This window comes from Episyrphus balteatus, chromosome 1 (genome assembly GCF_945859705.1).
Source record: "Episyrphus balteatus chromosome 1, idEpiBalt1.1, whole genome shotgun sequence".
In the NCBI taxonomy this organism is placed as follows: domain Eukaryota; kingdom Metazoa; phylum Arthropoda; class Insecta; order Diptera; family Syrphidae; genus Episyrphus; species Episyrphus balteatus.
Window position 1 is genome coordinate 3,369,971 of NC_079134.1, and position 23,932 is coordinate 3,393,902.

Sequence of the window (23,932 nt, forward strand, 5' to 3'; positions counted from 1 at the left end):
TGAAAATTAGAGAAAAATACAGTTTCAGAGGAGTTTTTTTTTTTTTTTTTTGAAATTTCACAGAAACTGGATTTGTTTGAAAACCGTAAGGAATCGGGAAGAACAAGTCACCAAATTTTGAGAGCCCATACGCTAGTCTCTCACCATAGCCCGTTTACACCATTACTTTTGGGACATTCTATATATGAGCTTATCAATGCAGTTGCAGCTTTTGATAGCTGTCCTGTCCAAAAAAAAGTACGTATTATCCTCTTGAATTATAAAATAATATTTGTGTGTATTTTGAATAAAATTCTTTTAAGAAATATAAGTGAATACTCAAAATATATGCAAGTTTTGGCAAAATATATGCATTTTTTAAATTTGGTAAAAATGTTGCAAATACTATACCAATCGAGAATACAAAAAAATTATAGTTTTATTTTTTTTTTTCTGCAGCTCCTGTACTATAAATAAATTCCATTATCATGGATTATTTTTTTTTAATTAAATTTCAACTAAATTGAGGTTGAAATAATTAATCCCTGAAACATATTATAGATTATAGATATAGATTTATATTTCTAGAATTGATAGATGGTTGGATAATCATTTTACATAGAACAAAAGGGATTAATTTGAATATTACCAGTTTTCAGTAGATAAAAAGTTACGTATACGCCACAGTGACTTGAAATTAATAACATTTGATATCGCTAAACAACCTGTCAACATTAAAAACAAAAATAAAGAAAACACCAAACAACAATAATTTAAATGTACACATTTTTTAAACTTTATTGCAGATTTTTAACAAAAAATTACAACACAAAAAGAGCATAATTAATTTAAATTGTGAAACACTCGAGCGATTTTATTAGCTCAGAAAAGAAAAAAAAAAACAATGGGAGGAATTTTTGTATCAAATTAAATTAACAATATATCTAACTGTTTAAGAACTTTTATATAAGATATACGTACAAGAAAAATTTGTGTTTTTAATAAATACCATGATTTAAAGCAGTAATGATAAATTTAAAGGAGACATGTTTTCTGTATTCATTAGTTTTTAGGGTAAAGTTCTTACATGCAAAAATGAATAGTTCTTTTGTTTAGATTTGATATAAATACATTATACAAATAAATGGATTAACTTAATAACTAAGTTACAAACGATAGGTCTGAGTTTGCTAAATCTTCATTTACAAAATCTTCTTCAGTCTTAAAAAGATGATCAATCTTGCTTGCCATCTTATCTAGAAACAGCAAGTCATCTTTACTCTCCTTTTGATACTCAATTTTTAGGAGTACATCAGTTTTGATCTCATCGACAATTTCATCGATTTTGTTCATCTAAAAAAAAAACAATATAAATGAAGTTATTACTTTTGTCTTACAATCTGGGTGTTTTCATTGCTTACAGTGCGAATTTTTGTCTTGGCAGGTCCTTCTCCGTCTGGATTTGCGGTTTTTAGTTCATTCGGTGCTTTCCGCTCATGAGTCCTACTATGCCGACGAAGGTCACCACCCACTCGAAACTTCTTCCCACACGTCTCACATGTATATGGTTTTTCACCTTTGAATAAAAGTCAATCAATGGGTATCTATTTTTTTTTATATCAAACTAACTTACCTGTGTGAATTTTGCGATGATTTTGTAAATAAGAACTCGCCCGAAATGATTTCGGACAGAATTCACATTTGTAGTTTCTTTCACTTGTGTGAATCCGTCGATGAATGACCAGCGAGTATTTTCGAGAAAACGATTTGCCACAGAACTCACATGTGTAATTCTTTATATCCGAATGAATGGATACAATGTGATATTTCAAATCACTCCATTGACGGAATTTACGATGACACTGCTCACATTCATACGGCTTGTCGCCGGTGTGCAATCGCATGTGTGATTTTAGGGCACTTTGGGCATAAAATGATTTCCCACAGACTTCGCACTGATGAGGACGTTCGCCAGTGTGTGACAAATTGTGATATTTTAGCGCATTGCACGAGTTAAACTCTCGGTTGCATTTAGTGCAAATGTAACGTCGTTTATTGTTTTCCACAAATTCATCTGAACTTTCTTCCTCATCATCGGTATGTGGAATTTTTGGAGTTTTTTTGACAATTGTATTTTTGGGACGACCTCTGCGCTTCACATTTGATTCATTTGCCTCCTGAACACTTGTGGGATAATTTATCTCTGAACTGCCTCCACCTTCTGTGTTGTCAATTGTGGTGTTGTCATGAAAGTCATCGTCATTATTGAATTCGATTGAGTTCATTGGAGTCTTTCGTTCATCATCAGTTTCATGGATGGGCATTGGCATGAGTTCAGTTGTTCGTCTTCCGAAATTTTCATTCGCAATTATTTCTTCTTTGAAAGCAATGCCATTAAATGCATTATTTGTAAACCATGATTCTTTAGAAATATCTCTCGGATGCATGTCAAGATCATTGGAAGTATCGTCAATCGATACCTTATCGACGACACCTCGAATTCCTTCCAACATGTCCTCGGTATCACTAAATTCAACTTCTTCGTGGACATTACACACAACTTGTGCAGGTTCTTGTACTTGGACAACATACTCCATTCTATTTGAGTCTAGGATTTTAATATCAGTTGGAATGGGTACGGTGTTATCATGCTGATGGTGATGTTGTTGTTGTTGTTGATGTTGATGATGTTCTTGGGCTGTTAACTCGACAACTTCATTGAAATTTTCAAAATTTAATTCAACTTCACTAAAAACTCGGTGGTCTGGGACAACGTTAGTTGTTGGAGCATGCTTTTGGGAATATAAATAAGAATGTATAAAAGGAGGATTTAATATTGTTGAAAGTTAAACATTTTTACTTCGGTTTCTTTAATTACTGGTTCGTCGGCCACACCAGCAACAATGGAAGAAGTTGGAAGCCTCTCAATTATGCACTCGGTTTCTTCCACAATAGTCGGTTCGTAGTGGCCTTTAAGGTGGGCAAAGAATTGTACTTGAGATTCGGAAATAGCTCCACATAATTCACACTCGTAATGTGCCCCATTGGAGACCTACAAATGTAGATTTCAGAAATAATAAATGCATAGATCTGTTGATAGTATTGCTAAAATTAATTTATGGATGAAGGTATATTTACGCAATCTAGATAAAATATTTCTTTACTTACATATATATGTATAATCTTACATACTAGAAAATAAGTAGGAACGCGGTACAGTTTAGATTTAACTGGGCCTAATCTGAATCAAAATCGATAACAAAACCAACTCCGCCCAAAGGCAGATTGCACCCTCTGAACTACGCACCCTCTCCTTAACATCCTATAAGATCTTCTCTGTCGTATTATGTGAACGTCTGAAACCCTTCGTCAACAATCTGATAGGTCTTTATCAAACCTGGCTTTAAACCTGGAACGTCCAACATCGACCAAATATTCACATTGCGGCAGATTTTGGAAAAACCTAGGAGACGAGCTGTATAGAGCCATGTCTAGTTTTGGCAACAAGCTAGTCCGCCTGTTGACGATGGAGAATGCTATCTGCACCGTCAGTGTCGTCAAAGAACCACCGATACCTTTGATGTTAAAAAAAAGGTTCAAGACAAGATGACGCCCTATCATACGATTTCTTTAACATCATCCTTGAAAGTAAGCAAACATATAAACAACTTGTTATATGATTTTGGATCTAACGCTGTTTCGTTCCTTTGCTTAGTTTCTCAGCAGCAATGACAAAATTATCGGAGGGAAATTTTTTTTTGTCAAAAGGGACTTAATCACAGAGACATGGATTGCATCACTGGTTTAAAAATGACGAGAACTACACGTGGAACATATTTGTCACCAGATATTTCTTTATAATACAAAAAAAAAAAACAGCGCCAATGAATCAATTATATGCTAATTAGAAATAATTTTCTAAAACTTTGCTCAAATCGACTTTCTAGTTCGATTTCAATTAACCGGGAATTTTACTTCTAGACTTTAATCTCTGAAATTTGATCCTAAGATGAATTCCAAGAATCACTAGAACCGAAAAAGTTGAAAATAGAGTGCTCGCTATACATTTCAGTATGAATGCAGCTTGAAGACACTACCTTTTGAAGTGGAAATGTAAAGTGTCTTCATAAAGAGACCGCTTACACTTTTCCTTACGTTCTCTAACAATTTATCAAAAGATTTATTTATACAGACTAACATAGTAATCTTAAATTGCTAATTAAGTACTAAATTTAGAGAGCACAGGCTGCAAGGGCTTTCGGCTCGCTATTAAAGAGTTATATATTTAACAAAGTTATAATTTAAAATCAAGACGTGTTATAATTCTTTGAACAGTATCTAAATTTAGAACGTTGATGTTTCGTCTCCTGCTTTTTCTCTTATTGATGGCTTATTTTAAGGCTTCATAGACCGCTAGTGCTTCGGCAAAAAATCTGATGCGAACACAGACAAGAGACCATGCCTGAGTAATTGACCATTCTCTGTCGTTACCACAAAGCTTGTATGATTTGTTGCTTTAGAACCGTCACAATATATAAATTTCCACTCCTTGGTTTTGAGATCGTTTTCGATGACAGACAGCGACATTTCAAAAGATTCGGGTCTACACAACCAGGGTGGGTAGGTTGATGTTGGGTTGCAATTTATTTTGTATGTCAGTTTGAATTTTGAGACACTTTTCCGAAGACACGATATTTCTGACGGGGTTTTTTTTTCCCGTATCGAACGAAGAGCAGTAATAGGGTCTTTGTTTATAACGGATCTCGTCGGAAATAAAAGTTTTGCCGAAAGTTTTAGAATTACTTTTTCATACCTTTTTTTAATTCCAATTATATTTGTTGTTATAAGTTAATCCTAAAATACTTAGGCCCAATTTATTCACTCTCCATTATTTTTAAAGGCTCCATTAAAAATTATAAAACTGTCAAATCGCATACAAATTTTAAAATTTCCCTTTTTTAATGGCGACTTTAAATTTAATGGAGTGTGAATAAATTGGACCTTAAATTATTAACTGACTCTAGCTCTATATTGCTTATTATAGTCCAGTCAAATAAGAGTTTAAGGTTTACCCCTTTTTTCACCTTATTTGACAGTATTAATAGTAAGGTTAAAGTTTTGGCCTGACTTTTTTCGACATACCTATATGAAATGTTTTACATTTTTGTAATGATAGGTTCGCACCAGAACCGGAAAAAGAGTCAAAGATTTAAAACCCAAACCAATTTGCAAAAAAAATTATCATTACTCACCACAAACCGATTAACTCGCGGAGGACTTTCCGGACTTATTTGCAGCTCATAATTAGAGCTCTCTGCCTTGTCCAAGTTTTTCAACTTTTTAGATATTCTTTTCTTATGTGGAAGAACTTTCTTTGCAGTCGCCCCGCCCAAAGGTCCCAATAGATCAGTTGAAGTCTCTTCGAGGGGTTGTTGGAAGCTATCTTTTTTACTATGCCATGTCGTTGATGTTATGGGCAGTGTTGTTGTCACAGGCAGACTCTGAAGTTGAGGTACATTCAAATCGTTGCTCAATGCCTCTTGAGTTGGAATAATTTGCTGACTACAAAATAATTTGAAATTCTGGTCATTTAATAAATTGCCTTGCATAGCCAGAAATTCAGAGTCGATGATTTCTTTGTCGCTCTGATGAATTAGATGATCATTTGAACTTTCCTGAAGTTTAAAAAGAGTTAAATAAAAACACAAAGTTGTTAATTTCTACTTTAGTACAGGTAAAATAGTACATAAAATCAATAAATAAAAAAAAAAATTTGTTACACTCATGAAACTTGGGACCAATTACAGATTTTACTGTCTCTTCGAAAAAAAACACCCTTTAACATTTTTTAATATACTTTTGTATCTTTGGTTCTTATTTAGGGTTCCCAACCGTACTATAATATTTAGTATTGTACTATATGTATTTGGGTTTTAAGTACTATATACTGTTTAAGTAATATACAGGGTGTCCCAAAAGTAATGAATCAACCGAAATATGCTGATTGGGGAAATTAAGGGCTCTCAGAATTTGGTAACTTGTTCATCCCAAATCCTTACGGTTTTCGATTCGGGGTTTTTTTTTGTACCTACTTTTCTTGTATGTTTTATAAAGAGATACAAAAATGTATGCTAGCAAAACAAGTTAAATACATTTAGTCATTCCAAACGTTAGTTTTCCGTTTGTAAACCAATTGTAAACAATTTATGAAAAAAATATTTTGGTAGCACAGATTCAAAACTGTTCAAAAAGTTAAGACCAGAGAAATGTCTGGGTTAAACAACTAAGCCCGAGGGGCTAAAGTGTAAATTGCTAAGCCTCGACTGCGTTTTTTTGTCCAGTTAAGCAAAGTGGTAACAAAAAACACACCTATTGTCCAAGTATGTGAACTCGGATAAACCTAGCCTACTAAGGCCGTGTGTCGATTGAGTTAGTATTTGGGTAAAAGTTCTCATCTTCGTTAAAATTTTATCCTTCTCTACAGTAAAACCTATTTTATCACCACGCTAGTGTCAACATTTAACCAAGATTAAAATTGTAACCTAATTTTTAACGCAATTGAAATACCTCTTAAATGTTTTTTTAAGATATCATTCCTATATTCTATTTCTGCTACTAAGGCGTTCACAAAAAGAATTTTTTCAATCATGAACCCAAAACGGCGAAATTTGAAATATTGAATGTGAAAACCTTATGATAATTTTTTGTCTACAAAAAAGTTTTGACTACTGCAACAAGTGCAAAAAAATTATAAACATTTATATGCAACAACTTAAACAAAAATTCCTTTACTTCTTTATTTTCATATAACTACTATAGACCGAGAGCCCACAGCAAATTTAGGGAGTGGAGGTATAACTAAAATGTGAGTATGCAGTTTTATAGCCTTATGAGTTCTAATAACGAACTAAGAAGTCTGGCAGCTTTAAATCGCGGCATTATATGATTTTCCCCTAATCCTGGTAACCTCGATCTTGGCGATGGGACAAATAGAACTCAAGATATAAGCTTTTTAAACTAACCTATCGGCTCTATTTTTGGAGAGTTCTGAATTAAAAAAAAAAATAAATTGCACGACTGGGGTCGCACGTACTTGCTCTTATGGTAAAAGTTACTCTAATGTTAAAGCTTTTCATTGAACAAAATAAGGGAAAATTTAAAATTTGATATTTGCACGGAACATACATACATAAGTGGTGCAAAAAAAAAATAAATAATTAAATACCGCTTTAAATGATCTCTTACAAAAAACTTAGTGTGCCATTTTATTACTTGTATAAAAAGATAATTTTAGAAAAAAATTTCGAAAATCGTTGGAGCCGTTTTTTAAAAAAATAATTTTTTATATATAAAAAATTTTTAACATTTTTCAAAAAAAAGTTGGTATGCCATTTTGAAGAAATAATTAATTTACACATAAAAACTAAATTTCAAAATTTTTCATTGATCCGTTTTCAAAAAATTGATTTTTCAAAAAAAAAATTTGAAATATTTTTAAAAAATCCAAAAATGCGTTTTTTGAAAATATTTTCATTTAAATCGGGTTAATGTTGTACGAGATATTCAGAAACGAAAAAAACCGTTCTATGACAGGTACCTTCGATGAACAGTACAAAAAATATTTTTTTTATTTCAAAAGTTGGCTCTTGAAAAAAATTAACTTTTCTATTTCCGTTATATGGCAGGTACCGTTATTTTTGGTCATAAAAACTAGCAAGTTTGAAGAAAATCACTTCACTCGTTTAGGCTGCAGCTCCAGATAGAGACACACAGACAGACAGACAGACATACAGACAGAATTGCCGGACCCACTTTTTTGGCATTCTCCATCATCGTAATGTCATGTAAAATTGTTATCTCGAGTTCGATTTTTTTTACGAATCCTAAACTTGCCCTATAGTACCTATACCTATGTGGCAAGTAAAAAACGAACAAAATATTGAACAGAAAAGTCTCAAAAACAAAGTCACTTAGGTCCAATTTATTCACACTCCATTAAATTTAAAGTCGCCATTAAAAAAGGGAAATTTTAAAATTTGTATGCGATTTGACAGTTTTATAATTTCTAATAAAGCCTTTAAAAATAATGGAGAGTGAATAAATTGGGCCTTAGGCCCAATTTATTGACTCTCCATTAAACTTTAAATCTCCATTAAAAAAGAGAATTTTAAATTTAAGGTCCAATTTATTCACACTCCATTAAATTAAAAGTCTCCATTAAAAAAGGGAAATTTTAAAATTTGTATGCGATTTGACAGTTTTCAATTTTTTAAAGGAGATTTTAAATATAATGGAGAGTGAATAAATTGGGCCTAAAAACAAAATTCATTTATTCAGTCTCTTTTAAGAATTTTTTTGAAGTTTGACTTTTGACATCATTAACTAATAGAGCATTCAATTTAAAAGCTCTTTTAGATAAAAAGCCTAATTCGATTTTTTAAGAAGGATATTTAGAGCTAATGGAGGTTTTAAACATGATATGATTTTATTCACTCTCCATTAGCGTTAAATGTCATTTCTGTAATTATTTTATTGTTTTATTTGAAAAAGAAAAAATAAACATTGAAAAATTGGATGAAATGTCTTCAAAGGATGGTTGAAATAACTTTTTAGTCCTAACTGTTTTGCAAATTTTATGATACGATTTCAATGAAGTTATACATATCTGTTGAATCGGTCTACTGCTGATTAAATATCGCTTTTATGCACCTGTATCTTTTGGGATTTCTATTACAGAATTTGATGGTGTATCCAATTTATCGTCACTCGTACGATTGCTAAGAATCGGTTTAGATTCATACATATATATACATATATACCCGAATATGTTAGTTCTAAAACGACACAAAAAAGAATCGCTCAGGGACACCAAAATTGAGGTTCGAGTAAAACAATTATCGTGCCATAATGAAAAGGGGCAAAGGGCGGAGGGAACTACGAAGTTAAAGTTGAAAATCAGTAATACAAGTCGTTTTAATAGAAACGACGTTTTCATTTCATTACAACATTGCACTTAAGATTTTAAATGGACACAAATACAAAAAATGCATCTACTACGCAGAAATGCACACTACACTGGAATCATCTTCATAGCAATTCCTTCAGTTTTTGGTTAACACTTGCATTTTGATACCCTCTTTTTTGCACCAGTTTTTATGTTTGTTATATTATTCGTCATTCAAATCTTTAATTTCAAATCTATGTATGCACAAATATATTTTTTGATTTGACAAAATCGAAGCTTTTGACAGATTTATTTTTCAAAAAATAAAAATTCCCTTGGATATTTTTAACAGAGTTTTAAATTTAAAGTTCCCATTAAAAGTAAGGACTTTAACTAAAGAAGAGTGAATTAAATGAATTTTTAATGGTGTGTACTTAGGTCCAATTTATTCACACTCCATTAAATTTAAAGTCGCCATTAAAAAAGGGAAATTTTAAAATTTGTATGCGATTTGACAGTTTTATAATTTTTAATGGAGCCTTTAAAAATAATGGAGAGTGAATAAATTGGGCCTTAAAGGCTTCAATAGTTTAACAACGCTTTTAACTAAAACGAGAAATTTCAAAATTTAATGGAGGCTCAATAAATTGTCCCTTAAAACAGCTTGAATCTTGATTTCTATTGGTCGCATCGTCAAGAACCCTATTCTTATTCCAAAAGCAAACTTTTTGCTTCTTAGGGCCAATTTATTGAGCCTCCATTAAATTTTGAAATTTATCGCTTTAGTTAACGGCCTCGTTAAACTATTGTCGCCTTTAAGTATACATCATTAAAAATTCATTTAATTCACTCTTCTTTAGTTAAAGTCCTTACTTTTAATGGAAACTTTAAATTTAAAACTCTGTTAAAAATATCCTAGGGATTTTTTATTTTGTTTGAAAAATAATCTGTCAAAAGCTACAATTTTGTCAAATCAAATAGATTTGAATTGGAAGAAAAACCAAAAAACTATGACCCGTAAGTATTTTGCAGCTGAAAACGCCAAAAAATGCAAGAGATTAACGATATACCAGTGGTAACCAAAAAATGCTACAACCTACAATTGAAATCATGAGAAGAAGAAGGAGTTAAGTGAAATTTTTAATTTTTTCCATCGGTGTCAAATAACAACTTAAATTTAAGTGTTATCGGCATTCATCTCGTGTCATTGGTTTAGAAGTAAGCTTTATATCTCTTTTTCTCATGGCTTCAATTGCAATGTTATGTATGTTATGTATGTATTATGCAGCATTTCAAAAATGATTAGTTTTGAAGTGGAGAATATAATCTAGTAGATCTAGTATTATCTGTGCGAAGTAGACAAGAAATGCATTAATTTCTTTGAATTTTGTTCTTTTTTATGGTACAAATGCATGTGTTTATACCTAAAAAAATTCTAGTCTGGACTTTTTAATAATTCTTTAGCTCATTTGACATTTTTCAAATAAAATAATAATTCAAATAAAAAAAATAAATGAAATGACATTTGACACTAATGGAGAGTGAATAAATAGAAATTCTGTTTAAAACCTCCATTAGCTCTAAAAATCCCTCTTAAAATGTCGAATTTGGTGTTTTAACTAAAACTACTTTTAAATTTAATGCTCAATTAGTTAATGATGCCAAACTTCAAAAAAATCCTTAAAAGAGACTGAATTAAACGAAATTGATTTTTAATTTTAAAATTCCCTTTTTTAATAGCGATTTAAGTTTAATGGAAAGTCAATAAATTGGTCCTTAATGAGTGTAACATTTTTTTTTTAAATGCCTATTTTACCTGTATACTACTTGAACTTACGACAACATTAATATTTGGCTGATTCCTGATATGTCCTTGTCTATTGACAAACTGAAGAATCGTGTGCATTTGTGCTTCAGATGGAAATGACTCGTTCGAGCCCAAGGCAGCAATTGGACAATCGGAATTTGTCTGACCAGAACCATCGTGTTGTTCTTCGTCCATCAAATCAATCATAAAACTATTTGATATTGTATTGCCAATGTATTCTGGCCCAAGGAGAGTCTAAATGATAAAAATGGAACAAATTTTATTGAATATTTCGCAATCTTATTTGGATTAAATACATGATCAATAAATTCTTGATCCCTGCTATGAATGTTCATGAATTGCAGATTGGCACTTTCAACTCCAACTCTCAGAACTCCTTGTGGGTTGTTGGTTCTTTTGATGTCCATCTGTAATAATTGTTTTATAAAACTAATGAAATGGTAGCAAGTAGAAAAAATATGCATACACTTTCGCAATTGTTTTCAAAGTTATCAAGAATCGTGGGATTTATGTCTTCGTCCATGGTGGTTATTTTTGTTTTTAGTTTAGTAATGAGTAAATAAGTGGCAGGTTTTATTAAGCATATTTTGTGCTATTTTTTTTTTTTTGTGATTTTCAATTTCAATTGGAAATGAATTTTTGTTATTTGTTTTTATTGAACAAAAATGCAAATGCACAAAATTAAAAACAATTATGAAAAAATTGACAGCAAAAGTAATTTTTGTGATGACAGCTGTCAAGTTTCTGGCAGAGTGGTTCGAATATTTGCTAAATATGGATGTCAAATTCAGCCCTAGAATATGCAATAAAAAGTGACTAACTAGAGGAAGCATAATGCAGGTTCTAGATGTGCGAATTTTTAAGGCACGACAGAATCGCAAAAGAAATTTTTAAGAGCTGCGACCAATGTCTGAGAATTTCTTTTAAAACTTTTTCTTAAACAATGATCAAATTATTCATAATTTAATTGTTAAATAACGTGATTAAATGATCTTTTAGCCTGTTTTCACTACAGCCCAAATGAGGTAATTTCCCAAATTATGTCATTTCAAATGTCAAAACGCATAGGAAAAAAATTAACTTGGAACTGACAATTTGCGAAATTATCTCATTTGGGCTCTAGTGAAAACATTCTATTATTTACATATTTAAATATAGAAAATTGGTTATAACTACAAATACAAAACGCATTCCACAAAGCTATGGACAAATAACTCGCTCGAATTTAACCTAAAAATAAAAGCGCAAAATTTTAAACGATTAAGTAAATTACTAAGCCAATAAATGCGTACGGATTTTTAAGTTAGTAACTTACTAAATGGATTTAGCAATTAACTAAATCGTTTAAATTTTGCTCTAAAGTATCTTTCTTCCATTTGCCACATCTCCATATGAATAGCATTTTAAAAAAAACGCTGTTGACAGCGTTTAAGGTTGTCCCACACCAACGATGACCGACTACAAAAAAATCATCATTTTTGTGTGAAAAAAATTCACACCGGAATGTCAACGTTTCGGCGTGAAATATTTGGGATAGCCTTAAAAGCTAGCAACACGTAGTGATAAAGCTCATTTTTTATATTTATCCTTATTTGCAGTAACCCAAGGCGGATTGGTTAGTGCGATGGACTATGACGCCAGAGGTCAAGGTTCCCAGCCTCCACCAACTAAAAATGAAAAGATTTTTTTCAGGAGTAAGTTCTACAACACTTGCGAGGAGTTGATACACCGTCACCATTAGCCGTTTTTATCATCCCACTTGATCCATATAGATCATTAATTAACCCATATTACAACAACTACATGAGATCTTGCTTCATCAGGATCACGAATCGTGATCTTGCTTTTCATCAGGATCACGAATCGTGATCTTGCCTTTCAAGCAAGATCTCATGTAGTTGTTGTAATACGTGTTAATTAATGATCTATATGGATCAAGTGGGATAATAAAAAACGGCTATTGTCATGAAAATGTGCATCTTTGCTTAGTCGTTCGGACTTGGCGGTAAATTTTGTAGGTCCTAAAACTGGGTAGGGATTCTGTATCTCTTAAACGAACAGACGTTTTCGTGTATGCGAACGGTTTGCTTCATGTAACTTGAAAAAACCAAAGAATTTGTCTCACATTTTCTTTCGTTTTTCAAAAACGAATTATCGTTTTCGTTTCTTTTTTATAGAATGTGGCCCCTGGATGGTCTGAAACATCAGTAGACTCATCTGCGAAATGTGTATATAACCTTTTGAACAATAATTCCTAGATTTTACCCAAGAATCATACTTCCTTATCGAGTTATAAGACATACTTGAGTTTCACGTCAACAAGATTTGTCAGGTATTCGACAGATCTTCTCTCGCTAAAATTTTGTGGCCGAACAAGAAACTAGTTTAGCGGAAAATGTGAATTCCCTTCGGGTGAAACTCATGATAAATTTTTAAATTCCGGGCGAACAAAAATATTCCGGACGGAAAACATTCCACGTGAAACTCACAATAGGGCTGTCTGTATGTTAAAGCCTACCGGCCCTAGTGAGGGAATATTTGTCCGATTTCATATGAATCGGAGAGTTTTACCAGACGGAAGCATACATCGAAGTATAATTGGTATGAAATCGGAGAATTTTCCGCTACAATGCATACCTCACTACGACCGTGTGATTCCACTTCGAGGCGTGAGTTTTAGTAATATGTACCAGTTGAAAATCACTTTGACCAAGCTTTCAAGGCTAAGTTCCTTCTATTTAAATTACATCATCTCCTTACAGTGTTTTACAGATATACCTACGAAATAAAAACTCTGCCAGAAAAACTCTCCTGTTACCCATTTTCCATATAACTGGGAATGATTCCATTTGTCAGTTTCTTAATCTCCAACTAAAATTCAATGTGCCTCAAGTACATAGTTTAAAACTATCGCAAATTAGTAAGAATAAAACCACACTCAAGCAAACTGAAAACTATCTCACCAAAACACAATCATTGATTTAATTTTTATTTGGTGGTGTTTTTATTATTTTCTGTTTTTATTAATTTATTTGTTTAGCATTCTATTGGAAAAAATAAACAATTAAACTAACACTAAATTGCTGCATTTTAATGAAATTAAATTATTAAATTATAAAATCAATACATTCTCATAAAGTTGTCTATAGTATAGTAAATACTAAGCGGCGACACTGTCGTTTAATTAGTATGAACCTAGTTTTCCCCCGCAACTTTTGTTTTTCACCCATTTAAACAAAATGTACCAATTTATTCAATATAAATATCTATCAATAGTTTTTTTTTTGTTTTGTTTGTTTTTGAAATTCATATTATTTAAATAGATCCTTATTTAAAAAAAAATTTATAGAGAAACAAATGGAAATTAAGTTTGCTAATCTTTGCGTGGCCTGCGCTTTCGAGTACCTTCAGCGGCTGGTGGCGTTGTTCGTTCCTGTAATAAATAATTTATTTTTTAAATACAATTTGATTTCATTAATTTTTTTTTTTGTTAATACTTCAGTCTCTTCGGCAGCTTCGGAACTTGGTTTCCCAGCTTCCTCTTCTCTCTCTACAACTAGCTCCTCTTGTTCTTCTTCTTCACTACTGACCGCACTATTAGGCGGTGTTGGTTCTGGTGTGTTCTTAACTTCTAAATCAGCCTTCTTCACTTTGGGACTAGATGGTTTCTTGCTATTATCAGCTTGGGGAGTTTCTTTTGTTTCCTCATCATCTGGAGTCACTTCATCGGTTTTTTTCTTTTCTCCTGAAGACTCCTTCTTTTTGTACAAAAAATATATATATTATTGATCAGAAAACTAGTTATAACAAAAAAAAAAAACATCTGAGCAATCAACAAAAGCAATTTCATTACCTTTTTCGAGCCACTAATGAGGCGATACAAGGAAAATACTAGCGGTGTTCCTAACAAAACTATACTTATTTGCCAAAGCCAAGGATTCTCATACAGATACTGCAGCATTTTGTTCAAAAATGTTTCCTAAAATAAATGTGTGCAACAAGGAAATACAAGTTTATACAATAAATTAGCAATTCTACCAAAGAAAAAAAAAATTAAACTAAAAATAAAATCAAGCTGAGGATAAGAGAGCACAATTGTAGCAACACGAGAATATATTTGTCGGTATGTTTGCTTGTACCTCTTCACGAACTCGATTTCGAAGATAAAAGAAATAGCAAGTAAATGGAATTGCTAAATAACAGAAATACAAAGCCCACCATCCGGGTTTGTAATTTATACGTCGCATAATTCGATGTAATAAAGTTTTCTTTATGCAAAAGAAACGTTTAATTTTTGTTGCTAGAAAAAAAATTGAAGAAATCTTGTGCTTAGTTTACTTACCGATTCTTTGTCAATGTACTTTCGCTTTATGTCGAATGTTTTTGATGCAAAATCAGTTGCCACTTCGATGTCATCAGTTATGATCAAGTTGTCGAACAAGATATCACTTGACATTGACCACAGTTCAATTCCTACTGCAGACTGTAAAAAAGAGAGTTAGCACAAGAACTTTATATCTTTTCCTCAAGTCGAAAATACTTACAATTGGAGTCATTCCAAATGGATTGAGATCTTCAAAGAAATCAGGGTTGGGAATCAGACGTGGGCTCCATTTGCCTTGGTAGTTTGGATTGTCAATCAAAGGTGCACGCCATTTGCCCTTGAACTCCTTATTTTGAACAAGAGGTGCTTTCCATGGTCCACATCCGACAGCCTTCTCGCACACAGGATTATCCACTAGCGGTGCTTCCCATTCACCATCGATTTCTGTATCCCAGTCTTCAGGCTTAACTGCATTTGTGTCGGGAATCATTTCTGGTTCATCATCCAACCAACCGTCGGGTTTAGCTGCTGATGGATCAGGAATTTGTGGTGGTGCGTCTTCATCCCAATCAATTGGTTTTTCTGCATCTGGATCAGGAATCTTCAAATAAATAAAAAAAAACAATAATAAATAAAAAAGAAACAAAAATTAGTTCATAATTTAGTACCTTTTCACGTTCATCCCATCCGTCTGGTTTTTGATCTGATGGGTCATCGATTTCTCTTGGTGGATTAACAGCTGGATTGAAGTCGCTAAGTAGTGAGCCTTCGTTAATAACTTTATGGTCAACGCTTATCTGGAATGTATTGTCCGGCTTCACAACTAATTTGTACAAATGTGGTAGTTTATCTTTGAAAGGCTCCTCTAAGCGTTCCCTAATTAAAGAAAACAAAAACAAATCAATTACATATAGTATACATATACATCAAAAGCAACTAGTACTATTGGCATCGATTAGAGAAAATAAGCAAAATCAATAAATTATATATATTTTTGTTTTTTTTTTTCTTCGTACCTGGGTTTGCGGCAGTGTTTCTCTTCTATGGAACCATTAATTGGATTTACGTGGCGGAAAATGAAATGCAATTTGATGTCATTCCCACACTTGTCTGGTCCGAACATGATAGTGTATGGGGTCTTGTCATTGAACTGAATGAGGATTAGGAAATGAAAATTTGGTTGTTGTAGGCACAGTTATGTGGAGCAAATGTGAATTTAGGAATTTAGTTCTTTACCTTTTTAAGATCTTCGGAATTCTTGCCGGCAGATAATAGCTTAATGTATGAACCACCGCATTCTTGACCCTCCTGTTGGTTTTTTTTTTTTAATTATTTGTTAATAAAAACATGTCAACTCTGGGAATTTCTTTTTACAAACAAAAAAACAAAAATTAATACCTGCATTGTAACTTCATATTGTACTACTAAGGGTTTATCTTCAAACTTGAAGGGTTTACTTAAAGGCGATGAGATTGCAGCATGTTTAGCTTTTGATTTGAGAACAAGTCCAATATCGTTCTTCCAAACGATTCTTTGAGGTGATTCGAATTTCCATATGCCATCGTATTTGGCTATTTCTTCAGCAATATCATCCTTCTTGGCTTGAGAGCGAGTCCAGGATTTTTCTGATTTTTCGGTATCATCAAAATGATCAACGAAATAGAATTTACTGGCATCGTATTTTGGACTTTCATAAACGATTTCTTCATCTACAGTCTCAACAGTAGCAACATCGTCATCCTGAAAATAAAAAAGTTATACACATTTGTTAGTTTGTCAAATAGTCTTGACCGATGAGTGGGACTAGGTCATTTAAAGACTTTGTTAAAAACTGAATACAATGAACGGAATACCTCTTTTTGCACTAAAAACCGAGATGCGCCTGCCATTTACCAAACTTTTATTTTACAAAAAAATAAACTTCTTGTAGAGCTTCTCAGACACGCTTTTGGTTAGAGATGGTTTATTTTTTTAATAGGCGGGGATTACTGTGGTTTTGTGTAAAATATGTATTAACACAGTTCGAGCGTTATGAAAGGTGGGAAATGTTTCAAAGCATGAGTCGATCTACGTTTGTTTCGAAGTTCGGAACTCTAAAGAGGAAGGGAAACACTGAGATGGATAATGCATTGCAAAACTTTCAACGACTATTGTGTTGGGTGCAATTCATTTGCTAGAATGGAAGGGAACTACAATTTTCAGCCGAGGCCAACAAAATATATATCTGCATTGTATATGAGTTCTTTCGAATGTGCTTTTTTCGATATCAATTCTATCAACAAACTCTTCGAATTTATCACCCTCTTCCAATTCAAAAAAATTCTCAACGTTTTAAATTATGATCATTGATTATGAAGATTGCTTCTTGCAAGCAAAAATAAACTTAGCTCCCGATTTAAGTCAGGTGAACGAAACCATGCCTTGAATAAGCTCATAGAATCTCCTTGTGTTTGATATAGAATATAACAGAGTATCTAACTTCTCCATATCAGCAAGTAACGCAGACGCTAGGTCAAAAAGTATTGCTAAGTATTTGGCCTATCTTTTATGCAAGAAACAACTCACAAACGAAAACAAACAAGTCTTCTGTTCCATCTACTAATCATCACATTTAACAGAGCAATAATAAGAAATAAATAAATAACTTCCTGTTCAATAAGTCTTTACATTTAAATGTTTCTGTATTTTTTCAGTAAAGCCAACAAAGTTTATTTTCTTAAAATTGATAATAACAATAATAATAAACACAGACAACAACAATTTACATAAATATGTGACTCATCTAAAAAATTTTTAATGTTGTTGATTTTTGGTAATTAAAGAGGCTTACAATCTAAACAGGATATTGGAAAATAAAAATATTGAACAAAATTCATTCTACATAAAGGTTTCAAAAAAAAACTATACTACCACCACTACAAGGAAATTAATTCCAAAATTTGGAAGCTATATTTGACTAAACGGAAAAGCCCAACTATAATAGGCATGAGCTCGCATGGTTTTGTGACAAAGTGGTACGAATGAGCAAAATGTAAAATTTCAAGATTTATCAGTTATCAAATTGATAAATTCACAATCGCAATAGGGTGATTTAATGTAAAAAAATTACAATTTTTTTTTTGATTTTCGCGAAAAAATCAAGGTTAAAAAAATACATTTTCAAAAATTTACTCTAAATCCATCGAGTGATACATCAAAAGAAAGGCCTCTTCAAACTCTATTTATAGCTGAAAACCAAAAGTTTCTTCGAGGTCTGGTTGCTGAATTATTTTCAATCGAATAATTTTTTTTCTTTTACATTCGGAAGCAGATATTTTCGGATCAAAGTCTCAAATCAAGTTTTGTTTTAAAGATACGAATTCACAATGAACAGGCCTATATTTTTATTACAAATTAATTTTTTTCGGATTTTCGCGAAAAAATCTCCTTGCCTTAAAAAAAATACATTTTCAAAAATTTCCTCCAAATCCATCGAGTGATACATCGAAAGAAAGGCCTCTTTCTATTCATAACTAAAAACCAAAAGTTTCTTCGAGGTCTGGTTGCGAAATTATTTGCAAATGAACCTTTTTTTTAATCAAGAGGGTAGGATATGGAAGAGTCGGTAGTGCATTTATTTATCTAAAAAAAATATTAATTTATTCAACCAAAAACAAAAACAACGACAATTAAACAATTTTTCTTTTCAAATATAAAAATGGAGTAACCGCCTGAACACAATGGATGAAGCTTGAAGCATAAAAACAACGCTTGAAGCAGAAGATGTCTTTAAATACACGCAAGGACATCCTTCCACAAGTATAGCTGGCAGAAATAAAATTAAAATAACAAATTGCTGAAGTCATTGTTGTTGTCAATGTAAAAATGGGCAGGTTCAGAAACGTTAGGGACTAAATATTTAAGTAATTTCTCGGTCTCTGATTGGTCAGCTGTCAAAAAAAAATCTTCCAATTTAGGTAATTTTATTGGAAAGCTGACTGGAAAGTTAGGCAAGAAAATTTTCCCTAAAAACTTAGGAAAGTTTTTTGTGTCAACATGACAGCAGATTGCTTTTAATTAAAGAATTATTTTAGCAAAATTAAATTTAATTGTGTGAAAAACAACTAAAAAGTGCATTCTCGGTTATAATTCATTTTATTTATTCATTATAGTTAAGGGAAGTTTGGTGTCTTACCCATGCGACCGGTCAAATTCTTAAATAAATTTCGAAATTTGACAATAGCATTACATCCAAACTAATTTAGTCAATTTATTCAAATTTCCGTTCAGAAAATGACGTTGCCTAAATATCTAGTCCCTAATATTTCCTGAACGTGCCCAATGAGTTGATAATTTGAAATAAATCATATATTTTCCATTTAAAATGTTCAAAAGTTCTATTTTTGTTCAACTTGATCCCTTAACTATTCATATGAGTTAGTTTGTTGGTTTATCTAGTATTTCAACTATTATTTACAAAAAAACTTGGTATGTACATTTAGTCTTTTTGGTTATTGCGTTCTGACATGTTAAGTGTACAAAACAATTAATAAATAACAATAATTTATCCATTATAACATATTGAATAATTTAATTTTAACAAAACAAAAAAATATTTAAAAATTATACATATTATGAAAAATAACAGATTATACAATTAATTGTGGAGTCTAACATAATATATATTTTGACGTTAAATGCTGTTACGGTTGTTTTCCGATTTGAGTTCATTTTGCAAGGTGTTGAAAATTTTCAATTCTTTGTAGAGTAAACAATTTTGAGTAGCACTTGATACAATGAGAGGCGTTATTGTTTCTTAGTGCAAAGGGTTGATCATCACTCACATAGTTAACCATACCAATGTCAAAAATCTGCACAGCATGAAGTCAAAAGTTAAATTTCAATCTACTTGAGCTTCAGCGTCAGCTTCAACTTCGCATTATAGCGCTATGTATTAGTTTCGTACTTTTTAACTTTGACAGTACCACAAGCTTCACCTTCATGCTTCACCATTAAAATTCATGTTGCGCCACAAAATTTCGTTTGCAAAAATCGAAATATAAAAATCAAAATTGCCCCAAAAAAAATATTTTGTACTACCTATGTACTTCTTTTTTGAAACGGTTGTCCTAATGAAATCATCAAAGTTTACAGTTGCTTGTGGTTATTACATTTATTTTTTTATACCTTTTAAAGGTTATTTTATTACCATGAGGAATATTAACTTTACAAATATTTTTTAAAAATATTTATAGGGAATGGAATGATTTTGGCAGATTTTTGTATGTTCGTTGATCTTATTTTTATTTAACTATTCACTTAGTTAAGTATTTTAATACATTAAAGCTAAGTATATTCATATGTTTTTAATATTAAAAGTATTCCAATTATTGTGCTGTCCGAGAATATCTTTAAATAAGATGTTACGGGTGTGACTTTCTAACGTCACACCCGTTACATCTTATTTGAAGATATTGTACAATAGTTATAATACGTTTACATACATATTTACTTATTTATTTCAATACATCATTACCATTTTTTTTATATTTAGAACTATAAAAATACTTAACTGAGTGAATAGTTAAAGAAATAAGAGCGAAAACATACAAAAATCAGCCAAAACCCTTTTATGGAATAACCCTTAAACACTATTCACATGAGAGCGCCCAACGAATGAGCGAATAGACGAACTAATGAAATTTAATGTATTTCTTAAGTAAATTTTTTAATAAAAACTTTATTTAACAGTAGCAAGCTAACTAAAGTTCAAATTTTTCAAAAAAAAATTACATTTTAATATCTAAAATTTTCCCTATTTTATTAAAAAAAAAAACAAATTGGTCGTTTCGAACAATAGGTTTTCTCACATTTTTCTAATTTTAGATATTAAAATGTTAGTGGAGTAACTAAAGCAAATTATTAGGGAACCCGGCCGAACAGCTCAGATTTTGATGATCTTTTTATTCAAACGTCGGTAATTAAAAATACTTTAAAGTCTATAGGTTTGCCGATGTTGCCGTATTGTTTTTTTAAATTAAAATTAAATTTTAAAAATTAGGTACTCCAATTTCATTGGATTTTTCGATAAAAACTGAAATTGAAATAATTGATTTAATCAAAGTCTTTGGCAAATAAGAACTTAAAACTTTTGCTATTTTACTTTCAACAATAAGGGCTATGATGAAGAAAAAATAACTTTATATTTAAATGTTGAACTTAAAAAAAAAATTAATTAATTTTTTTTTTTTTTTTTCAAAAGTTCTATTAAAAAAAGTTCTTCGAAATTGAAATACTTTTTAATTTTTTTCATAAATTGTAATACATATTGAAATTTTTTTTATAATTTCAAATAATAATAAATGTGGCCTAAAAAATTTGAAAAATAATCATCAAAATCAGAGCTGTTCGGCGGGGTTCCCTAATATTGCCATTTTTTGAGCTTTAGTTACTCTACTATGTTATTATTTTCTTTGAAAAAATTCAACAATAGTTAGCTTGCTACTGTTTAACATATTTTTTTGTTAAAAAATTTAGTTTAAGAATACATTAAATTTCATTTGTTTGTTCGTTCATTCGTTGGTCGCTCTCAAGTAAACAGTGCATTATGCAGACTGGGAATTAAATATCAAAATTTTGTTTACAAAAATGCCAACCAAGGTTCCAATACGAATACATTTTTCAAACTCTACACAAAATTCTTATTAATGAAAAAAAAGTTCACTACCATGCCAACAAGTTGATGAAGAATCGTGAGAGTTTTCTTGGATTCTTATTAGCAAATATTTAAACTAACATTTCGAAACATAAACTCCTAACGAATTATAACATAAATATCTTCTATGAATATGTCCCGAGGGGAATCCCTTGAAAAATATAACACGTCATGCCTACCAACTTTTTTCAGTTCTTGTGACAAATACGCCCGACTGTTGACTATCTACCCTTATTTTGTGCCATCAATTCAAAACGCTGATGCAATTTTAATGTAATTAAAGAATACAATTTTTTCTTCGCATCACCAACATCGTGGTTCTATTTCTTTAATGCGGGTAGGTTAGTTTGCTTTTCGCAATAAAAATGCCTTCCCTTCCCTTATGATTTGAATAATCATAGATTTTCAAGTGTACATTTAAAAATCACCACGTTTTCTGTAGGGATATCATTTTTGTACATTGATTTTAAAAATATTGTTTTTTTGACAGAAATTTTAAGTCTTTATGATATTTAATCAATGATAGGCTTATCTTCTATCTTTGCGAGCGGAAAAATTAATTAATAACCTAGCAAGATAAATAGAGAGAAAAAAAAAAACTTTTAAACGAGATAAAATAACAATCATTCGAATTGGATGAGAACTCTTACCTGATTTTCTTCAGAATCAACTGAGACTCCATCGTCAAACTCTTGCTCAGTGCAAATAGCAAAATTCAATAACAAAAGAATAGAAATTAATCCCAAATATTTTCGTCTCATCGTGTTGCTGAACACAATCTGCAAAAAAATGAATAAAACATGAATTAAATTAATATTACAAAAAAAAACATAATTATGAACTAGACACATAAGAAAATTCATAGGAAAAAAACACGTACGTACCCTCCCTGCGTTTTCGTGATGATTGGTTGATTAATTTTATTAGGGTCGATCACACGGTGACGGTTTTTCCTTTCAATTGATGAGAAAATTTTCGCCGTCCGACTCCCTGGAAGAAGTTTAATGAAATAATGAAGATAAGTAAGTTGTATTTTGTTGAGGATAAAATAACTATGTTATATTTATGTTTAATATGGGAATTTATGAGAATAAAATTTATGTAAAATATAAAAAGTTTACTTTGGAGAACTTTTTTAATTTAATTTGCGAGGCACACACACGACACTAATGAGAACACTTCAGTCAATTAACATCATTTGCCGATTAAATGTGTTCGGAATGTTGGTCAAACTGATTTCGATACTCGAAGGTTTGTTTGGTCGATAAATTGGAATTTTCGACATAGTTATATTTCTTAAGCTCTGATTTCACTGATGTCGTTTTCCAAAATTATGGGAGTGAATCACTCCTTTTTCGTGCAATTTTGGAATTTGTTCACTAAGAATTTGACAAGTGGAGTGATTTGACGTTTGCTTTGCATGTGTTTGTAATACGAAATAATGAATAAAATAATAACACAATCTTTGAAATTCACTTTTAGTGATTTTTTACAATACTTTATTGATTTTTTTTTGTAAATAAATATAGTTTCCTTCACAAAAAAAGTTAAAACAACCACCGAACAATTTGACAAGCAGTCCATGAAGTCAAATGTAGAAGTATTGGTAATCACTCCGTCACTCCTTCAAAATTTTGGGAGTGAAGAATTCACTCCAAAAATTCACTCCTTTTTCAATTTTGGAATTTGAAATCACTCCTTTTGGAGTGATTATATACCTAGGAGTGTCACTCCTTGAATTTTGGAAAACGACATGAGATATACATTTGAAGGTACCCTTCAAGTAAAAACGAGTCCGACCTAAGTCCGAATCGGCTTCGAAGTTAGTCCGACCTCGACTACGAAACGGGTCCCACGGCGACTCAAATTAGTATGGAAATTATAATAACCGCGGAGACGATTGCATATGTATTGGTGTGGTGAAAATCTTCACTCCGAGAAAACGGAGATGAAGTCGTACCCGAGTCGGAGCAGCGAAAACCTAGCACAAAAAGGAACAAAAAAAGGAATGACATTTCCCATTTGCGACCAAAAAAGAACAAGATTTATTTTTGTTTTAAAGCCTGGTACGCTGCTCGCGCTAAATTTTAGCTCCCATACAATTTATCGAAAAATTTTAGCCGAGCTAAAATGAGTCCCATACAAATTATAGATAACTTGTAT

At 31.6% G+C, this 23,932-nt stretch overlaps 2 protein-coding genes across 4 annotated transcripts; both read right to left on the minus strand.

The window, feature by feature from the left end:
* Positions 1-1,096: 1,096 nt before the first annotated feature.
* On the minus strand, positions 1,097-11,442 carry LOC129905769 (uncharacterized). Its single transcript, XM_055981336.1, has 8 exons — positions 11,218-11,442; positions 11,048-11,158; positions 10,761-10,985; positions 5,232-5,654; positions 2,840-3,031; positions 1,613-2,771; positions 1,401-1,555; positions 1,097-1,332 (listed from the first exon to the last, which is right to left on the minus strand). The coding sequence occupies exons 1-8, from the start codon at positions 11,272-11,274 to the stop codon at positions 1,141-1,143; spliced, it is 2,514 nt and encodes an 837-aa protein (XP_055837311.1). The 5' UTR covers positions 11,275-11,442; the 3' UTR covers positions 1,097-1,140.
* Positions 11,443-13,731: 2,289 nt separating this feature from the next.
* On the minus strand, positions 13,732-22,990 carry LOC129905525 (calnexin). 3 transcript variants are annotated; one of them, XM_055980997.1, is made up of 12 exons: positions 22,891-22,990; positions 22,654-22,759; positions 22,420-22,548; positions 16,474-16,815; positions 16,312-16,383; positions 16,092-16,225; positions 15,744-15,951; positions 15,296-15,676; positions 15,094-15,234; positions 14,605-14,730; positions 14,249-14,506; positions 13,732-14,184 (listed from the first exon to the last, which is right to left on the minus strand). In XM_055980997.1, exons 3-12 carry the CDS (start codon positions 22,528-22,530, stop codon positions 14,125-14,127), a joined length of 1,833 nt encoding a protein of 610 aa, XP_055836972.1. In that variant the 5' UTR covers positions 22,531-22,548; positions 22,654-22,759; positions 22,891-22,990; the 3' UTR covers positions 13,732-14,124. The 3 variants fall into 3 exon arrangements, with proteins under 3 accessions (XP_055836972.1, XP_055836970.1, XP_055836971.1); XM_055980995.1 differs by having other exon boundaries at positions 14,249-14,509; XM_055980996.1 differs by having other exon boundaries at positions 14,249-14,509; positions 22,650-22,759.
* Between the last annotated feature and the right edge of the window lie 942 nt (positions 22,991-23,932).

Coding starts and splice junctions, on each gene's coding strand:
- LOC129905769 (XM_055981336.1), bottom strand. CDS start 11,274: ATGGACGAAGACATAAATCCCACGATTCTTGATAACTTTGAAAACAAT. Junction 3,032..5,231: donor CGCGAGTTAATCGGTTTGTG/GTGAGTAATGAT, acceptor CTACATTTGTAG/GTCTCCAATGGGGCACATTA. Junction 2,772..2,839: donor CAGTAATTAAAGAAACCGAA/GTAAAAATGTTT, acceptor TATTCCCAAAAG/CATGCTCCAACAACTAACGT.
- LOC129905525 (XM_055980995.1), bottom strand. CDS start 22,530: ATGAGACGAAAATATTTGGGATTAATTTCTATTCTTTTGTTATTGAAT. Junction 16,816..22,419: donor TTGATTCTGAAGAAAATCAG/GTAAGAGTTCTC, acceptor TTTTATTTTCAG/GATGACGATGTTGCTACTGT. Junction 16,226..16,311: donor ATTCCGAAGATCTTAAAAAG/GTAAAGAACTAA, acceptor ATCCTCATTCAG/TTCAATGACAAGACCCCATA.